This window comes from Eubalaena glacialis, chromosome 15, assembly GCF_028564815.1.
Source record: "Eubalaena glacialis isolate mEubGla1 chromosome 15, mEubGla1.1.hap2.+ XY, whole genome shotgun sequence".
Lineage (NCBI taxonomy): Eukaryota > Metazoa > Chordata > Mammalia > Artiodactyla > Balaenidae > Eubalaena > Eubalaena glacialis.
In genome coordinates this window covers 61,926,086-61,944,561 of record NC_083730.1, presented here as the reverse complement: position 1 = coordinate 61,944,561, position 18,476 = coordinate 61,926,086, and the positions used below count along the sequence as shown (strand labels likewise).

At 40.1% G+C, this 18,476-nt stretch overlaps 1 protein-coding gene across 2 annotated transcripts in view; it reads right to left on the bottom strand.

Annotated features, from left to right (window-relative positions):
* PTPRM (protein tyrosine phosphatase receptor type M) overlaps positions 1 to 18,476 on the bottom strand; it is a 761,903-nt gene that overhangs the window by 463,500 nt on the left and 279,927 nt on the right. For both annotated transcript variants that reach the window (XM_061169712.1, XM_061169711.1), the window contains exon 4: positions 7,333 to 7,411. In XM_061169712.1, the coding sequence (XP_061025695.1) occupies positions 7,333 to 7,411 (79 nt within the window). The remainder of the gene's footprint in view (positions 1 to 7,332; positions 7,412 to 18,476) is intronic.

Genomic DNA, 18,476 nt, shown 5'->3' with positions numbered 1-18,476 from the left:
ACTGGTTCTGCTATAGGTCTGTCCATCCATAGTAAGTCAGCCCTGGAAGGTTGATTTCCTAAGGGCCCTGTTTCTAGCAATGGGTACTGAACCAAAGAGAAAGACATAGCAAAGCTCATTTATCAATACAATTTGCTAATTGTATTAGGAGTTCTATTAGAATATAACTTACATTTTTAATTTGGTGGCCAAAGATAGGATTGTGTGATAGTATTTCTTTACCCCCATCCTTATTAAGACATGCTGCCCAGAATGAGGGTTATCCCTTCTCCTTTAGAATGGATTTGACGTTCAATACAGTTTTCTCAAAGACACCAGGGCTTATTACTTGCATAGTGAGGTTAAGAGTCTAAGGAATTGATACCTCTGTTCAAATTGTATTTTGGGAGGGTTCTTCTCTGAACAGACTGGCTGTGTTCAGTTTGGGAAATAGTGTTTCTTGGTTGAGAAGAAGACTGGCAGAAAAAAAAAAAAAAGTCTGGCTAAAATAATAAAGCCATACCTCCAATGGAAACCAGATGAAGACAGAAAAACCTATTAAGTGTAAACACTTTTATCAGCAAATTATCCTTTTCAAGCAAGAGAATTAATTGAATTAATTAATTCATCCACCAGGGTGAATAAGACAAAGGGGCTGTGGAATTCTATGTTCCAGATCAGTTTCCTCCAAGATCATGAAGGTTAAAATTTTTACTGGTGACATTTGTAAGTTTTTTTCAATAAACATTAAAGGCATATATAATCTTTCCAGAGGTTTAAGATGCCTGGATTCTCCCTGCCTAGTGCTGTAAACCCTACAACTGTTTTCAGTTAGGAAGCGGTTGAAGGTTAATACTATTTTAAGATCAGGATTTCAGCATAATATGTGTTCAAGCTCAGGCTCTTACTACCTTTGAATAGAAGCAAAAATTCTTCAACCCAAGCCTTAGTGGATTTTTTTTTTTAATTTGCAAAATAAGGATTTAAAAATAGTACCTATTTCATAGGGTTGGGATAAAGATTAAACAAGATGCTGCCAGGAGGAGGTATTCTGTGTGCCTGGTACTTAGCCTCAAAAATGTTCATTATTATTTAAAATAACGGATCTATCACTGGAAACTGGAAAAGACCAGAAAAGTTTCAATTCCACGCTCAGCTGCGTGCTCTGAACCTTGCCAAACTAATTGTAACACAGGTAGAGCACCATTACAGTGGAAAATTTCAATCTATCCCATACTCAGGAAGAAAAATTCTCTTTCCCTCTAAATTTATAGGCCCATTTGTCTCCTGGATACCCTTTCAAAATGCTATGCCAGTTTTCTTCTAAAATCTGCAGGAGTTCTAAAAACTAAACATCTTCCATGAATACTAAAAGGTTTTGGAGTACAACTCTCCTATTTTTTCATTTCTGCCATATTCTTTTGTTTCTTCCTAAGAAAACAGTTTTCAAAAGAATAGAGGTTTTCGAGTATTAATTGATCTCACACCAGCATTTGATCCCAAAGCCAGGAATTATCATTGACCAGGATGCAAATCTTTCTGTAGATGTCTCATATTATTGCTTCTTCAAAGCCTGCACCAAAACACTAACAACAAAATCAGAGAACGGTAATTTGCGAGATCAAAGTGCAAACGGAAATGGACAAAAGCGGACTGTGCCCTGACCCCTTTGTATTTTCATTTACATTTTAATGTAATGGCACAGGTTGAGATGGGCTGCAGCCATGCCCGCCTGCCAGAATGCACAGTCAATGCTTCTATTTGTGTAGCACATCATCACAAAGAAGAGAGCCAACTTCTGCTAAAAAGAACAGCCGGGACTGCCTGAAAACAATCTATTTTGCAAACATTTTTTTAACTTCTAAAATGGACACTGCTAAGTTATCCCATCTAAGAAATCAATCAATTTAGCCACTTAGAGTTAAAATCTCCATCTAATTCATTCTAGTGGGCCAATCAGGATGTAGGCCTAATAATAATAATAATAGCTAACATTTACTGAGCTCTTAGAATGTGCTAAGCTCTGTTCTAAGTTCATTATGCACATTAACTCATTTAATCCCTACATTTACCTTGTGAGGAGAGCATTATCATTATTATTCTCCACTACATGAGCGAGGTTATAGGGCCACAGAGGCCAAGTAACTCTTGTGAGCAGGAAGCTCTTAACATGGTTCAAGACAAAACTACTTTTGTTTTGCTTGAGAGGTAAGAATGGATCTTAAGGGAATAATTTGTCAAGGGAAAAACAGAGTCAACATCCTTATCATAGAAAAATAAGCTAGGCACTATGTACAAATAACTTTTATTAGTCACCCATCTCTTGAAGAAGAATGATAGTACACTGGAGAAAAATCCAAGCTAAGTTCCCACGTGTAAAATGAAGAGAAAAACAAATACCGTATATTAATGCATATATGTGGAATCTGAAAAACTGGTGTAGACAATCTTATTTACAAAGCAGAAATAGAGACATAGACGTACAGACCAAACGTATGTATACCAAGGGGGAAGGCGGGGTTGGGATGAATTGGGAGATCGGGATTGACATATATACACTATTAATACTATGTATAAAATAGATAACTAATGAGAACCTACTGTATAGCACAGGGAACTCTACTCAGTGCTCTGTGGTGACCTAAATGGGAAGGAAATCCAAAAAAGAGGGGATATATGTATACATATGACTGATTCACTTTGCTGTACAGTAGAAACTAACACAACATTGTAAAGCAACTATACGCCAATAAAACTTTTTTAAAAATAAATATAAATAAATAAAATGATAAACTCAAAGAAACTCAATTCTGAGTTCTGTGCGTCTCTCAACCAAAGCACATGGGTCAGTTTTTATTCAACAAACATAATTCAGAAAACAGTTCCAATTTTTTATATGTCTCTGTTATTCTTATTTTAATCACACTGTTTAATGTCTTCATAAAAATTTAAATTTGAAAGTAGGCAAGCAATGTTTGAGTGTGCAAATAAATATGAGTGAAAAATTAATTTTGTTTTATAAAATAAGAATAAATTTGAACCTAGGACGCCATATTATGAACTCAGCATTTCTTAAATGTTTAAAGAAATTGCTGACTTATTTCATATTGCAAAGTAGTAATACAGAAATGTCTTGGATTTTTGTATTCATTTTATCCCATATATGGCACATAGGTTTATGAGGGTTTTTGCAATCTTTTTCATTATATTATTATTTTTTAAAATTGGCAGAAAAATAATGAGGCATTATTCTGTGTAATTTTTAGATTTCAGAATTCAAGGCATCATATATGCAAATAACTTCATATTTAAGGTGTTATATGACAACATATAACAAAGACTGTACACTGTAACCCAGTGAGATTTATCCTGGGAGTGCTAGGTTGATTTAACATCCAAAAATCAATCAGTATAACACACCCCACCAATAGGATAAAAGATAAAAGCCATACGATAATCTGATAAATAATGGAGTTCAGGAAATGCTACCCAAAATATGGCGCCTTTGCGCACTGAATAAATTAAGCTGAAGGAGTTCAAGAAAACAGCAGTAGCAAGCAGGTCACTCTGACCTTCCCTTCCCTTGTCCCCTAAACAGGCCATAAAACCCTCATGTGAGAGGTGCCCTCCCTGCACCAGAAGAAAGGAGCTTTCTTATCTCCAAAGACAAAGGTTCACCAGGAAGAATCAACGCACGCATCTTGTTTGTCTTCCTCAGTTTGCCACACTTGCTGTACAATCTCTATCATATCATATTCTTCCATGAATGTCTGCTCTTCACGAGAACCAGCATAAATACACCAGGTCTGTTTCTGTGGGTCTCCATTTCCTTACGAGGCTCCCATGTCACATAAAACATACATTAAATGTATCTGTATGCTTTACTCCCATGAATCTGTCTTTGTCAGTTTCATTTTCAGACCCAGTCAGAGACCCTAAGAGGGTCAAGGAGAACTTTTTCCTCTCCTACATACATAAAGGAAAAGCATTTGCTAAAACCCAACACCCTTTCATGATTGATTTTTAAAAAATATCCAACAAAGTAGGAATAAAAGAGAATGTCTTTCCTGATAATGAGCATCTATGAAAAACCCAAACCCACAGCTAACATCATACTGAATGGTGAATGGCTGGAAGCTTCCCTCCTAAGACAGGAACATGACAAGGATGTCTTCTCTCCATTTGTACTCAACATTGTACTGGAGGTTCTAGCCACAGCAATTAGGCAAGAAAAGGAATAAAAGGCACTCAGATTTAAAAATAGGATATAAAACTAACTCGACCTAAACATGACATGGGTCTTGAAAATTCTAAGGATCCACAAAAAACAATTAGAGTTTATAACAAGTAAGCTCAACAGGGTCTCAGGATACAAAATCAATATACAAAAGTCAATTGTGTTTCTATACACTTGCAATGAACAATCCAAAAAAGAAATTAAGAAAACAATGCCATTTATAGTAGTATCAAAATAAAACACATAGGAATAGATTTAACAAAAAAAGTATAATGAAAGAAGTTCAGTTAGTACCCTGAATACCGCAAACACTATTGAAGGAACTTTTAGAAGACCCGAGTAAGGAAAAACATCCCATGTTCCCATACACTTTGAGTGGATGAATTGAATGATACGTGATGTTAAAATGCTGCAAGGCTTACAAGATATAAAAATACATATCAGCACCACAAGGTAATAATAGTAATACCCAACTATGCATAAGTTACAACCTACTTAAAAACAGGAGACAATATTACGAAGCTGAAAAAAATGCTTCTTCAGTTTCTCCTACTAGGATTATTGAACAAAATTCAAAATATAGTTTTAGCATGTGTACCAATTACAAAAATTATCTATCTTCATTAGAAGTGGTCTGAAGCCATTGCACAGCCATCTCCACATTTCAAGCTGATCTGGAATCTTACTGTCACTACGTGAAAATCAATTTTATGAGCAACTGTATACACTTAACAAAACAGCTATTTTTTAAAAAAATGTCGTAATGTCTACTCAAAAAGCTATATGAATCCAAACAGGAGCCTTTAGAGTGAAGTAAATAAAGTTCAGCAGTTCTGCATCTTTTGGGAAAGCATAGTTTTGGATATGAAATACTTATGCTTCTTCACGATGTAAATTTAATGAACATCATCAGCATTTCGAAATAATTGATTATTATTTAGAAATCTTGATAGGAAAACCCTTAGAATACAAACTATAAAGCTTTCCATTTTAAGACGAAGCGACTGCCTTCTTTAAAATCTTTATTTGCATGTTTTCCCCATAAACTTAGCAATTCAGGAAAAAATAACTACAGAAAGGCCATCATCAAAACCATTTAAAGCTCACAGTTCAACACGTTGTTGTAGCATCCATCACCTTGGGACAGAGACTGTTTTGTGATTCCATATCTCCTAACAGCAGTTTGCAAAGCCAATTAAGTATCAGCACCGGTATTCTCCAAAGGAGAGACATAAACTCCATTTCTATGGCTGCAGGCAGCTGGGCTTGGAAAGAATGCACAAAACTGCAGGAGACACATTTCAGCAAGGCTCTGATAGAAGGAAAAGCATTAAGTCTTTCTCTCTTACTGAAGGCAATGACTCAGATCCTGCAGGATGGGAGGGGCTACACCTGAGGAGCTATTTTGTTGGCCAGTGGCTACCACACCTACACCCAGGGAAGCAGCGACACCTGCCTTGTGGCGAGGTTTGCTCTGGGAAATGGAGTGCTCAGCCTATAGTAGGCCTACAGTATTACTGTCTGACTTTTTACCTCCCGGTAAGAGGTGAATCAGAGGCCCTGAATATTCGTGCACATTAGAAGATCTCACGGCACTTTTCCAAGCCCGAGGCTATGACTCTGAGGATTTGACCAAGTTCCAACTCAGGTAATTATATTCTGCTTCCTAAATTTGCCCTGCTGTTCCCATTAGGTACAGCATTGTTCATTTTCTTTCCTTTTCAGAAAAAAAGGGGCAGAAATTCTTCTTGAACTCGCCAGTCTTGCTGACAGAATAAAAGGCCAAGCACCGTGCTACAAAAGTAACGTCTGCCTTAGTAATGAACAAGATGACTGATGAGCTTGAACTTGGAGCACCAGGTAAAGATCTCAGAGAGGAGAACCCCTCTGGATGGAATCAGACAACAGTGTCATGAGAGCCCATCAGATACCAACCACCCAGGCTTCTCTGTAACCACCGCAGGGAGTGATCATGGCGCCAATCTCTCAATCCATGCAGTAAAAGCAGACACTCCTGCGTGTGTTGGTATTTCTAATATCAGTGTAGATATAACCATTCTCTCATGAATTTGGGTGGGGACCTTCAGCAGAGATCTAGAATCGTCTGAATGAGCCAATTTCTCTTTTATGCCAGGGATCCTAAAACATAAAGCAGGCTGCCATCCCTGGGATGGTCAAAGATTTGATGTCTGACAATATCAATTTGGGGCAAGGCTATAGGGCAAATGAAATGTCCGTGCATTGCTGGTGGGCATATAAACTGGTCAGACATTTTTCATAGCATCTAGTAAAACTAAAAATGTTTCTACCCTACCGCTCAGCAATTCTGCCTTGAAGAATACACCTCGCCCAAGCTCTCACACACTGCACGCACAGGTGTGCACACACACACGGATGTTCACGGCAACCATGTTTGTCATAGAGGAAAACTGGGGTGGGGGGCACTAAATGTTCGTAGAGGAATAGAAAAAATAGAATGTAGTATGTTCGTATGATACAATCTCATGGATTGACCTAAATACAATGCTAAGTGGGGAAAAAAAGAATACCGAGTAATTTGTACAGTTCACTACCATTCATCAGAATTTACAAAAGGCAAACATGACTGTCTTACTTTTTATGAACATGTAGTGATTATGGGAAACTCAGTGCACATACACACACACACACTCCTGCACACGCACACACACATGCACACAGGCACATGCACATACACACACATGCACACAGGCACACATGCAGACACACACATGCACACACATATATGCACGTGCCCACACAAGCACACATGCTGGTACACCTAAGCACAAACACAGACACCCACATTTGCAGACTTTTGCTTGCTCAGCTCCCAAAGCTCTATGCTGGGGTTGGATGTGGATTTTCCCTTAGTCCTTATTCCTGATTTTCACTTTAAAGACATTTAGATATGTACAATGACATCACACATGACGCACATGTTTTTGAACTTTTGGGCTAGCACAGCACCACCCAGAGGCCCATCAGGGACTCTCTGAGTAGGACGACCTCTCCCAGGTTTTAGTGCCTTCTCTTATCCATAACATAAATACACCCCCAACCATGTCACCGGATGATTAGAAGCTGAGGTAACTTACTACATGGGTGTCCTAACACCTTCACTTCATCAATGGCGAGGTAGCCTTGATGTCCAGAAGTTACGACTTCAAAAATCACCTGGAAAGTTAAGAAAGGTTTTCATTATTCACTCATTTTGTCAACTTTTACCAAACATTTCCTATATATAAGATATTTAGTTTCAACCATTCATTGATGTTTTCCAAAAATATTAATGGAATGCCCAATATCCTCCAGTCAGTGTTCCAGGTTCTAAAACTACAAAAACAACTAAGACTCAAACCCAGTTTTCAGGGACGTGAACGGCGGTGGGTCAGACAGCACTGTACCTCAAGGACTCACCTCATAAAAGTGGGGCAGGGTACCATAGTTAAGAACTGATACATGGAAGACAGAGGCTGAGTTATTTTCCAGAGGCGATAAGATTTAAATTGCTTTAAGATGACATATCTTCTGGTCAACTTCTTTGAGGAAACTCTAGCACCAGACTGAAACACGTGGGGCCCTAGGTTTTATACAACTAATACATACAATTAAAATTTTAAACGTATTATGAAAGAAGAGGACAGGATACTAGAAGAACATATGCCAGATGGCCTCCCATAAGGAGGTGGCGTTTGAGCTGATAGCTGAAGGTGAATGAGCTAACGGTGTGAAGAGGATAAGGCACCTTCCAGGGCATGTGCAAAGGCCCTGAGGTGGACATGACGGTGGCCATGAAGAGGAGAACTGCGATCTGCAGCTATAAAGGTCAGCTGTGACCCGGCTCAGAGATCCCAGGAAACACAGCACGTTAGTACTACAGAGAAGAGATTATACTAGCTGAAATTCAGATGGCACAGTATCAGTTAGGAGGAGGATAATATAAAAATCTCTGCAGTGGCAAAATCAAGAGGGCTTTATGACTGTTTAATCCTGGGAGAAGCAGGGCAATAGAAGAAGGGCAACACGCTCTGAGGTTCTCAGAATGACATTTTTGAGATGGTGGAGCCACTTCAGAGAAATTGAGGCTAAAGGAGATAAAAGAACCAGTAACAAAATTATCAATGTTCTTAACATGATTGTCTAAAGGTGTCTGTTGTCAGGCTAGTGTTAATGATAAAAGGTCCACATGACATTATTTTCACCTCCATTTCTAACAGCAGGAAACTGTGTCACCAGGGAGACCACGGCTGATGCAACATGAGGAGGAGAAGTCTAACACACAACACAGCAATTGCACCATTGGAGAAATGAACTTTTTCATTCATATAAAAACCTGCATATGTCAATCCCTATACACACTACTATATATAAACTAGATAACTAATAAGGACCTACTGTATAGCACAGGGAACTCTACTCAGTACTCTGTAATGGCCTACATGGGAAAAGAATCTAAAAATGAGTGCATATATATATATGTATCACTGACTCACTTTGCTGTACACCTGATACTAACACAACACTGTAAATCAACTATACTCCAATAAAAATTTTTTTAAAAACCTGCACACAAATGTTTATAAAAGCTTTTATTTATGACAGCCAGAAACTGGAAACAGTCCAGATGCTGTTCAAATGGTAAATGATTAAACCGACAGTGGGACGTCCATAGTGTGGATACACCTGACTTGGATGAATCTCCAGAGAACTGTGCTGAGTGAAAAAGCCCATCATGAAAGATTACACGCTATTTGATTCCATTTACGTAGCATCGTGTAATGTCAACATTTTAGAAATGGAGGACAGATGAGTGGTTGCCAGGGCTCAGGGATGGAGGGAGAAGGAACAGGAGGGAGATGGGTGTGGTTACAAAAGGACAACAGGAGCAATCCTTGTGATGCTGGAAGTGCTGAGGTCTTGACTGTGGTGATGGAGGCGCAAACCTACCCAGGTAATAAAATCGTACAGCTCATGGCAGCATCAGTCACAACAGCGCGGAAGGAACCCAAGTGTCCACTGATGGAAAAGTGGATAAGCACAATGCGGTCTATACATACTATGGAATATTATTCAGTCTTAAGAAGGACAAAAAAAATTCTGACACATGCTATGATATGGATGAACCTGGAAAACATGACGCTCAGTGAAATAAGTCAGTCCTAGAAGGGCAAATACCCAGAGTAGTAAATTCACAGAGACAGAAAAGAGAATGGTGGTTGCCTGTGGCTGGGCATAGAGGCTGGGAAGTTATTGTTTTATGGGTGCAGAGTTTCAGTTTTACAAGACAAAAGAGTTCTGGAGGTGAAGGGTGGTGATGGTTCCACAAGATTATGAATGTATTTAATACCCCTGCACTGTGCACTTAAAAATGGTTAAGATGATACATTTTAAGTTATTTGTATTTTATCATAATAAAACAGTGAAAAAATTATATAGCAGTAAATACACCCACATGCATACACAAGTACAAGTAAAACTGGGGAACTCTGCAAAAGCTCTCGATTTTAACAACGTCAATATCCTGCTTGTGACATTATACTTTAGGTTTGCCAAATGTTACTATCGGAAGAAACTGGGTGAAGTGTACATAGGAATCTGTATTATTTTTTACTACTGCATCTGACTCCACAATTATCCCCATAAAATTTTCAATTTAAAAAAAGTAATTATAAGTGACCATTTACTACACACATAATATGTTACATACCCTGGGCAGATATTACTCCACTGTCTTATTTATTATTTCACGTGAAGATTTTTCAAGGATTCAATATTTCAAGAACAAAGAGATTTAGATACAAAGTAATGGTCCAAGAACATGCGATGAGTCTATGCCGGGTGTCACTTAAAAACCCAATCTTCCTGATTCCAAATATCGTGGCATTTTCACTACTGCCCGTTGCCTGAATGAACACTGCAACTAAAGGACTGCATTATTTATGTTTGTGCGATGGATGCAAGCATGCAGGAAGCAATGAGCAGGACCCGCAATGGAAAAGCTCAGGGGGCTTCCCAGATAGAAGTCATCCCAGAAACACCTGCTATACTAGACGTCCCTGTGCCAGGATGCCGCCAAGCTGAAATACAAAACACACAGGGGGAGGAGGGGCCCAGCAGGAGAACAGAAATGAAATGAAACTCGGTCCTGTTTAGGGGGTTAATATACATTTTTTTCACTGATAATACAGAGAAAGGAAGAGATGCACAGATATTCCTGCAATGGGATCTCGCTAGTTTCTCTCTCTACTGAAGTCTGAGACAGGACAACTGAGGGGCAAAAAGCAGACGGACATTGAGAACAAGTGGAGGAAAAAGCCTTCCCAGGGCTCTCCAGACAGGGCTCCCGGGAAACAGCCATATCCTGCCTGGCAGGAGCAGCTACAGGCAGAGCAGGAACCGGCCAGATGCTCTGGTCAGAGTGGCCACAGCACAGACTGATGCCCAGCACCACCAGTGGCCCAAGAACGCCATCACTCTGGCCATGAAAAGGGTACTTTGAAAGCCAAACCCAGAAGTTCATCCATCTTTCCTGCCTTCTTCCCTCCCTCTTATAGATTCATTCATCCGGTTCAAGTATCCACCAAGCATCTCTCTACTCCAGGCACTTGGAGTCCATCATGAACGGAACAGATGAAGATCCCTTTCCTCAGCAGGTTTGTCCTTCTTCTTACCAAAAGTTATATTTTTTCCTCTATCAACTACAAGGGCTGAAGCTTCTCATAAAAATGCACTAATCCTCATTTTTAAAGGGATGCATTAACTCTTAGAATATAATGTACATATATAAAGCATGCTCATGTGGATCTGTTTTTAAAAGTTGACATGTGTAAATTTAATGCACCATATTTAATTTAATCCAACACAAGGCCACGGTCCTACCATGGAAAAGGAGAGAGAAAGGAAGGGGGGGAAGGAATTAGACACTAGAAAAGCCAGGTTAAAACCTCTGAATCTGTTTTTTCATCTATCACATTAAGAGAACTTAGGACCCTCAAAAGTTTTATGCCCAAAGATTCTGAGCCTTATTGTCCAAATATTTATAGAATATTTACTACATGCTCTGGGGGGAAGGGCATCAAAAAATTAGACAATTTTATGAAATTTAAGCTTTAGTTGGAGAAAAAATAAGGAACACAATGAAAGAACAGAAGGGAGACAAGAACAGCCAAATGACAGATGGGAACAGTATGGAGCTCGTAGGACCACAAACTTTCTCCTCCTCCTTACCTAACCAGCCAGGATGCCCGTGATACACCCAACACTACCTCCAGCCCAATTCTCAGCCTGCTAAGTGCAAACCCACAGGTGCCTGAGCAAGCACTTCCCCAGCATCTCAGCCAGGCTAGAGACAGAGCAAGACTCAGCAAGAAGCCGATTCCCCAAGTTCCCCAGCAAGATGACTCGCCAGTGAGGCCACAACCAAAGAAGTGCACCTAAGTTTATGCCTGAAACTTTGTTGCTCTCAGTCTTCCAGCTGGAACGCCAGGAAGCAAAGAAAGACAGAGTCTGATTACAGATACACTGGAGACCAATGGACTGGCCCTTTCCATTAACTGGAAACTTCTGAAGCAAACTTCTGAACTTGGCAGGTTCCAACACTGACTTACAGCTAACTGCAGAGACAAAAAGAGGAAAACAATCTTTATAGATATGTTTACGGGTCTGTGTCTATACACCTGCACACAGATGCACAGACATGTAGATTTCTATGAAATATATAAATAAAAACTTAGTATGACACCTTAGGTTTTAAACAACAGAAGGTACATAATGTGTTGCAAGTTTGAAGCAATCACCTCAATGTTTCCTTCCAAAAAACTGAAGTACGTTTTTTAAAAGGTCATTTTCCAGCTCTTTCTTAGAAGTTCATTTCAATTAAGGGACTTATGAGTACAAGTTTTGTTAGCTTTTTCATCAAGTTTATTATTTAGGATATAAATGTTTCAACACATACCACGACTATAAAGTGGGTAGGATTTGCACTGAATGTTTGCTACTTTGAAGTAAATGTGATTAAATGAAGATATCTGAATTTAGGTGCTGTCGGACAGTCATAGGTTGACGACTATCTTGATTTTACCTACCACCTGACCGTTAAGAAATCGACTTTGTTTTTTTTCTAACAAACAACAGGGTTAAAACATGCAGTTCAAAGGATGAGGCCTATCTTAAATAGCTTTCTTAAAAACAGATTTAAGCACCCCCTGAAAAGGTTTCCTTGTCATGAACTCTTGCTGTCTGGCAAGTTTTCCATTTTGTACTATTTTCTAGCCAGTACCCCTACCAAGAAAGTTTCAGAAGCAGAAATAGTTTTGTCTCTTTCTGTCAAATAAGGGACTACTCTATTGAAAGGACAGATATTGCTCTAGGGGAATTATAACACAGGGATGCAGAGCCCAGGGCGGGGATGGGGGCGGCAGTCACGGGGATGTCTAAAGATGCCTGCATCCAAGGACAAAAACATTGAGGTCACAGCAAACAGTAACACGAGGCCACCAACAGCACCACCAGAAAGAGAATAAAGAAAGGTGTGAAAATTGATTTAGGGATGTGGCCATGCTTATTTTTATCAAACAGGACAGAATATACTGAAAATCTACATTAGACGTGAGACTTGGATCTCTTGAGGGAAACACACCAAATCTTTATAAAAAAATGAATAATTCAAAACACATTTATTTATCATATACATCCATGTCCCAGGTATATTTTGTACATATTATCTAATTTTTCTCAGTCAACCATATGAGGTAGATAATGTTAACTCCCCTTTAGGGATGAGTAGGCAGACTCGGTAAGGTTAAGGAATGTTTCCGAGGTCATGCAATCAGGGTATAATTCTAGGTCTATTTTACTTCCAAGTCTGGGCTTCTTTCATGTTACCCGACTGCCTAATCTAACAGGTATGAGAGACTATATATGTAGAATACATAGACATATACATATGCACATACACATACATATATATAATATATAACCATGCATACACACACATATATATACATACACACAAATATATATGACTTTTAATGCATAGATGTACATATGTTCTAAATTCTTTACTTCCAGATTGAACTAAGAAATGTAGTCATCATCTATTTGACCTAGAAATACAGATGCAAGGGACAGTTATATGACACAGTTTTAACAATGCCAGTTTTAAGACAAGGGTCAGCAAACTACAGCAAATGGGCCAAATCTGCCCCAACCTCTGTTTCTGTCTGGCCCACAAACTAAGGATGGTTTTTACAGTTTTCACTGGTAGGAGGAAATCAAAAGAAGAAGAAGATTTTGTGATACATGAGAAGTATATGAAATTCAAATTTCCATGTCTGAAAATAAAGCTTTCTTGGAAGGCAGTCACGCTTATTCATTTATGGATTGTCTACAGCGACTCTCACACAATCACAGCACAGTGCAGTTGCTGCCACAGAGACCATCTGGCCCGAAAAGCCTGAAATATTTACTATCCAGCCTCCTGCTTTAAGAGGAAGCTTTCCTGCTTTGCTCACCAACAGGCTGCCATTACTCTAGATAACAAGAAAGCACACATCAATAGCAGTAGTTCGTCTCAGCCAAATACAATATGCTTTGCACTTCCTGGGGGAGCCTTGAACTCTAGCAATGACAGGGAGAAAGCCCTCTCCTGGCTTGATTTGTTTCAGCTCTAATATACGGGTGGTGTTTTAAATGCCCACGTAGCATTGGAGTATCATTACCAAGTTTTAAAAGCATAATTGCAATACACCAAAACAAAACCATAGACACGAATTACTTGATAGACCTCAAAACACTGTCTTAAAAATTAAATTAAAAAATGAAAGAAAATCCAGCTCATTTAGAAGGCAAATCCTCTATAAATAAGCTAAACTACTGAGAATTTATAACACTTTTGTATTCCAACCTGACTCTCAGATCTCATTCTCCACAATGTCCTTTGGCATTAGCTTGATTACAGCTAAATGTTTTTATTTGTTTTTACCAAACACATACATTTTTAGGAAAAATGACTTTGCTCTCTAGCCTAATCTAAGCTATGAGTATTTGAAAAGTTGAAAGCTGAAGTGGGGGATGGGTATGATGGAATCACAGAGCCAAACTACCATATTCTGGAATAATTTTGTCGTCACACAGTATTTAATCTTACATCACTTTTTTTTTGGTGGGGGAAATTTGGCTTAACAGAAGATATAATGAATTCTCATTATTTGCTGATTCTGAATTTGTGAATTTGTCTACTCGTTAATTTATTCAAAACCCCAGAATCAATACCTGCAAAGCATTCTTGGTCACTTGTGAACATGGACAGAGCGGCAAAGGTTGGAGTCGCCGGACACACACATCCCAGCAGAGGCCGGGCAAGGAGAAGCTCTGCCTTCCAGCTTCCCTTCTCCTGCCACTAACAAGTGTCCTTATCCTCGTCTAAATGTGTCACATTTTCACCTTTTTGTGCCTTTTATTGGCGATGCTGCTATTTAAGATGGCCCCCAGCGCAATGCTGAAACGCTGTCTGGTATCGCCAAGTGCAAGAAGGCTGTGATGTGTCTTACAGAGAAAACATGTGTGTTAAATAAGCTTCCTTCACGCCTAAGCCTAGCACTCTTGGCCGAGTTCACTGTTAAGAATCAATGATACACATTAAATAAGGCATCTTTACAGAAACACACATAAACCAAGGTTATGTATCGATCAGTTGATGAAAGTCTTGTGACCACAGGCTCTCATCACGGGACTCATGCCCTATGTCCCCCAGAAGCAGCGGTCCAGTGTTTACTCATTTGGCACTCAATGTGATGTTTAGAACAAAACTGTATTCGTGTGTTTGGATTCACACCGAGACCCACTTCTATCAAAGTTCTTGGTCATTGGAAGGACTCAATACTCATTTTTGCTCTCGGTTCCCAGATATTACTGGCAGCCATGGGATGTAAAGACATGTAGACTAGAGAGAATCCATATTCTTTCAACCACTCAACAAATAACATCTCAGGAGACAAGATGGTGCAGCTCCACCATCTTTGGAGCCTCGGGGAAAAGCCACTGTCTTTCAGGTAGGAAGCAACTGGTTAAACCACTGACTAGTGCTGTTTTGTTTGCTCATGGAAAGCCATCCTGGATCTGAGTCTGCCAAACAGGAGACCGGAAGAAGTTTAACACTGCAGCATCTCCGATGCTCCCTGCTTCAGTGAGGAGCAAAATTAGCTTTCCACGCTGCCACTTTTCCTGCCACGTATAAGCAAAGCAAAGGCGTTATCTCACCAACACAAACACTCCCCACAGAAGATGGGCTGGTGGAAACTGTCAGTCCCCTAGAACGAAGGGGATTCCATGGCATCTGTCTGTCCTCCCACACAGAGCCTCGTAGTTCCTTTCTGGTTTTGGTTTAATAAAAAGCTAAGGTGGATCATATTCACAAAAACTGATTTTTTTTTTATCCAAATAAGTTAAATAAAAAACAAAAACATAGGAAAAGAAAAGCTTCTGTAATGATGAAGAGTCAAAGCAAAACCACAAACGATAGACCTTACCAAATCAGGAACAAAGTACTGAAACCTTTGTTTATATGCACATTTTTTTTTAGCATTGTTATTTTAGGCTGTGTTAGGTCTATGTGGCTACGCGCGGGCTTTCTCTAGTTACGGCAAGCAGGGGCTACTCTTCGTTGCATTGCACGGGCTGCTCATTGCCGTGGCTTCTCTTGTTGCGGAGCACGGGCTCTAGGCGCGTGGGCTTCAGTAGTTGTGGCGCAGGGGCTTAGTTGCTCTGGGGCATGTGGGATCTTCCAGGACCAGGGCTCGAACCCGTGTCCCCTGCATTGGCAGGCGGATTCTTAACCAGGAAGTCACCAGGGAAGTCCATGAACATGTTATCAAAGTAAAGTTAAAACCTACTTTCTCTCCGTTAAAGGCATTCAAAGGATAAGATTCACAATGAAGCTAATTATCAGTGCTTTGTCTTGCCATTTAGGACATTCTGAAATGATGTCATCTATTTTTTCTACCAATAAATAACACAACTTTCTTCACTTTTGTGTTTTCCCTTTCCCTTTTGAAAAGAAGTAGTGTTCTTTTCCAATCTTTTCTAATCATGGCTCAAATGCCCATTCTATAAAATGGGATATGTAAGAAAATTAAGGCAGAGGGAAAAAAATAGGAAAGTGATAAGGAAAAGTGCTCGGAAGCAAGAAGCGACAGACCACAGAGAAGTGGAAGATGTTCACCCAGAAGAAGGACTTGTCCTTGATCATCAAATAACAAATACAAACTGAGAAGGAAACCCAGAGACATGGTAAGCTTTTCAAAATAAATATATAAAATATTATCTTTGAAGATACGAAACTGTCACGTGACCCCCTCTGCTTCTTCCTAAATGCAGCTCTGAGTCTGTAGTAAAGTGACAGCCTCATATGTCCTCACTGATTTCTTAAAACTCATCTTTTTTAAGCACAAAATGCAGAGGACAGGAGTACCTGCTTAGAATAGCTTTCCTGCTTGAGACAGGGTTCTATTTCACTGCCACATCTAATTCCCCGCGTCCTCCTAGAGGGACGAAGCAATTCGATTGTCTCGTACTTGGTACGAAGCAATTCAATAGTCACGCACTTGGAATAACGGCCATAAGCTAAGGAATTTATGGAGTCAGGGAATGTTCTCTTTTTCCATCAGTACCTATCAGGATTTCCCAAGGTGCTCCAGGGAATACTGAACTCGAGACGATCTGCTAAAGCCAAACGGATGTGCACGCTCCAGCCAGGCACCTGCACCTGCCATGTGTCACCCGGGGAAGATGCAGAAACACTCCCGGGCTCTGAAAGGCCTGGCAGTACAGAATGTGTTCTACTTCGCTTAAATCAGTGCTTCTTCCCATTTGGTTGACCGGTGCCTTTTAACATTCCTTGGAACACAGTTTGGAAAACACTCACCCATGCAGATCTTAAACACTGTCTCTGGGCAGCAAATGCCTGCCGAGCTGCTGCCACTCAGCGTGGCTTACGTGACCTTCTAATAAAATAAGTGGGCTGAAGGCCAGTCCAGCGAAGAAAGCGAGGCTGCCGTGCAGGAGTCCAGGTGGGAGTGTGATGGAAAGGGGTGGGAAAGATCAAGTATCTCCTATTCCCTCACCCCTCATCCACCAGGAAAGATGGCAGATGGGTAAAGGGTAAATCTTGGCTTAGCCTCCCCGAAGTGCTGGCCCCTTGATAAGCTCAGTGCACAGAGAATTGAGAGCACGGATCCACGCCTCCTCTCCTGCCAGGCCCTTCGGTGCAACCAGAAGGCCAGTATCTTCCCTGACTTTACCTTCCCATCCCTCTTGTCACTGCCCACAGCCTGGCATAACACCTTTACTGAGGGGCCTGGGGGAGGGATTTCAAGGCCACCTGTGCATTTTTTCCTTTTCAAAGCAACCATCTGTATTAAAGATCACTGCCCTCCTGGCCTCCGACAGGACTCAGAATCACTATCTCCAAAAGCAGGGAGAAAGGCAGGGAGTGTGGGGTGCCAGGGGCGTCTCTGGATGCAGGTGGGGTTAAGAACCCAGAAGAATCCATCAGAGGCCTCGGAAACTTGCAGGTGGATTAAGAGGAGAGAGGAGGGGAGAAGAAACAGAATCAAAGTGAAATATTTTTTTAATCGGCACAATAAAGTAAAAGGGTGCTTGTGAGAGGAAAATGCTATTCTTAAAATGGCAAAAGGCAGTGTCTAAATCAAAGGAAGCAGGTGTTACAGCCCAGGTGCCCTGGTGAAAGCAGGTAGCCCGCACTTATGCTGCCACCCAACAAAGGGGCAGGTTCTACGTCACAGCAGTTAGAACAAACACTAATTAAGTAATTAAATACATGTTAATCACCAGATACTTGATGATTTATGTGTTAATGAACAGTAATTAACCTGCAATTAGCTGTATTCCATGAAGATTACCCTTGTGATGTGTACTGGTAGAATATTATTTTCCCATAAATAGGAAAAGCTCCATAAAGTGGCAAGAACATTTTACTCTGCTAAGAACCATTTTGAAACTCTACACATGCTAATCTAGGTCATGTTAGCAGAAAGGTTATAAAAACAAAGAGATGCCCAAGAGGACCCACTATGTTTATCCAAAGTACACAATGCAGTGGTGTTTGGTTGCACCGAAAACCTCCCCAAATCCAACAATTTACAAGACTCAGACTCTGACCAAGATGAGAATCAACTCAGTATCTTGCAGCCAAAGATGAGGGAGAAATGGACATTCTTGA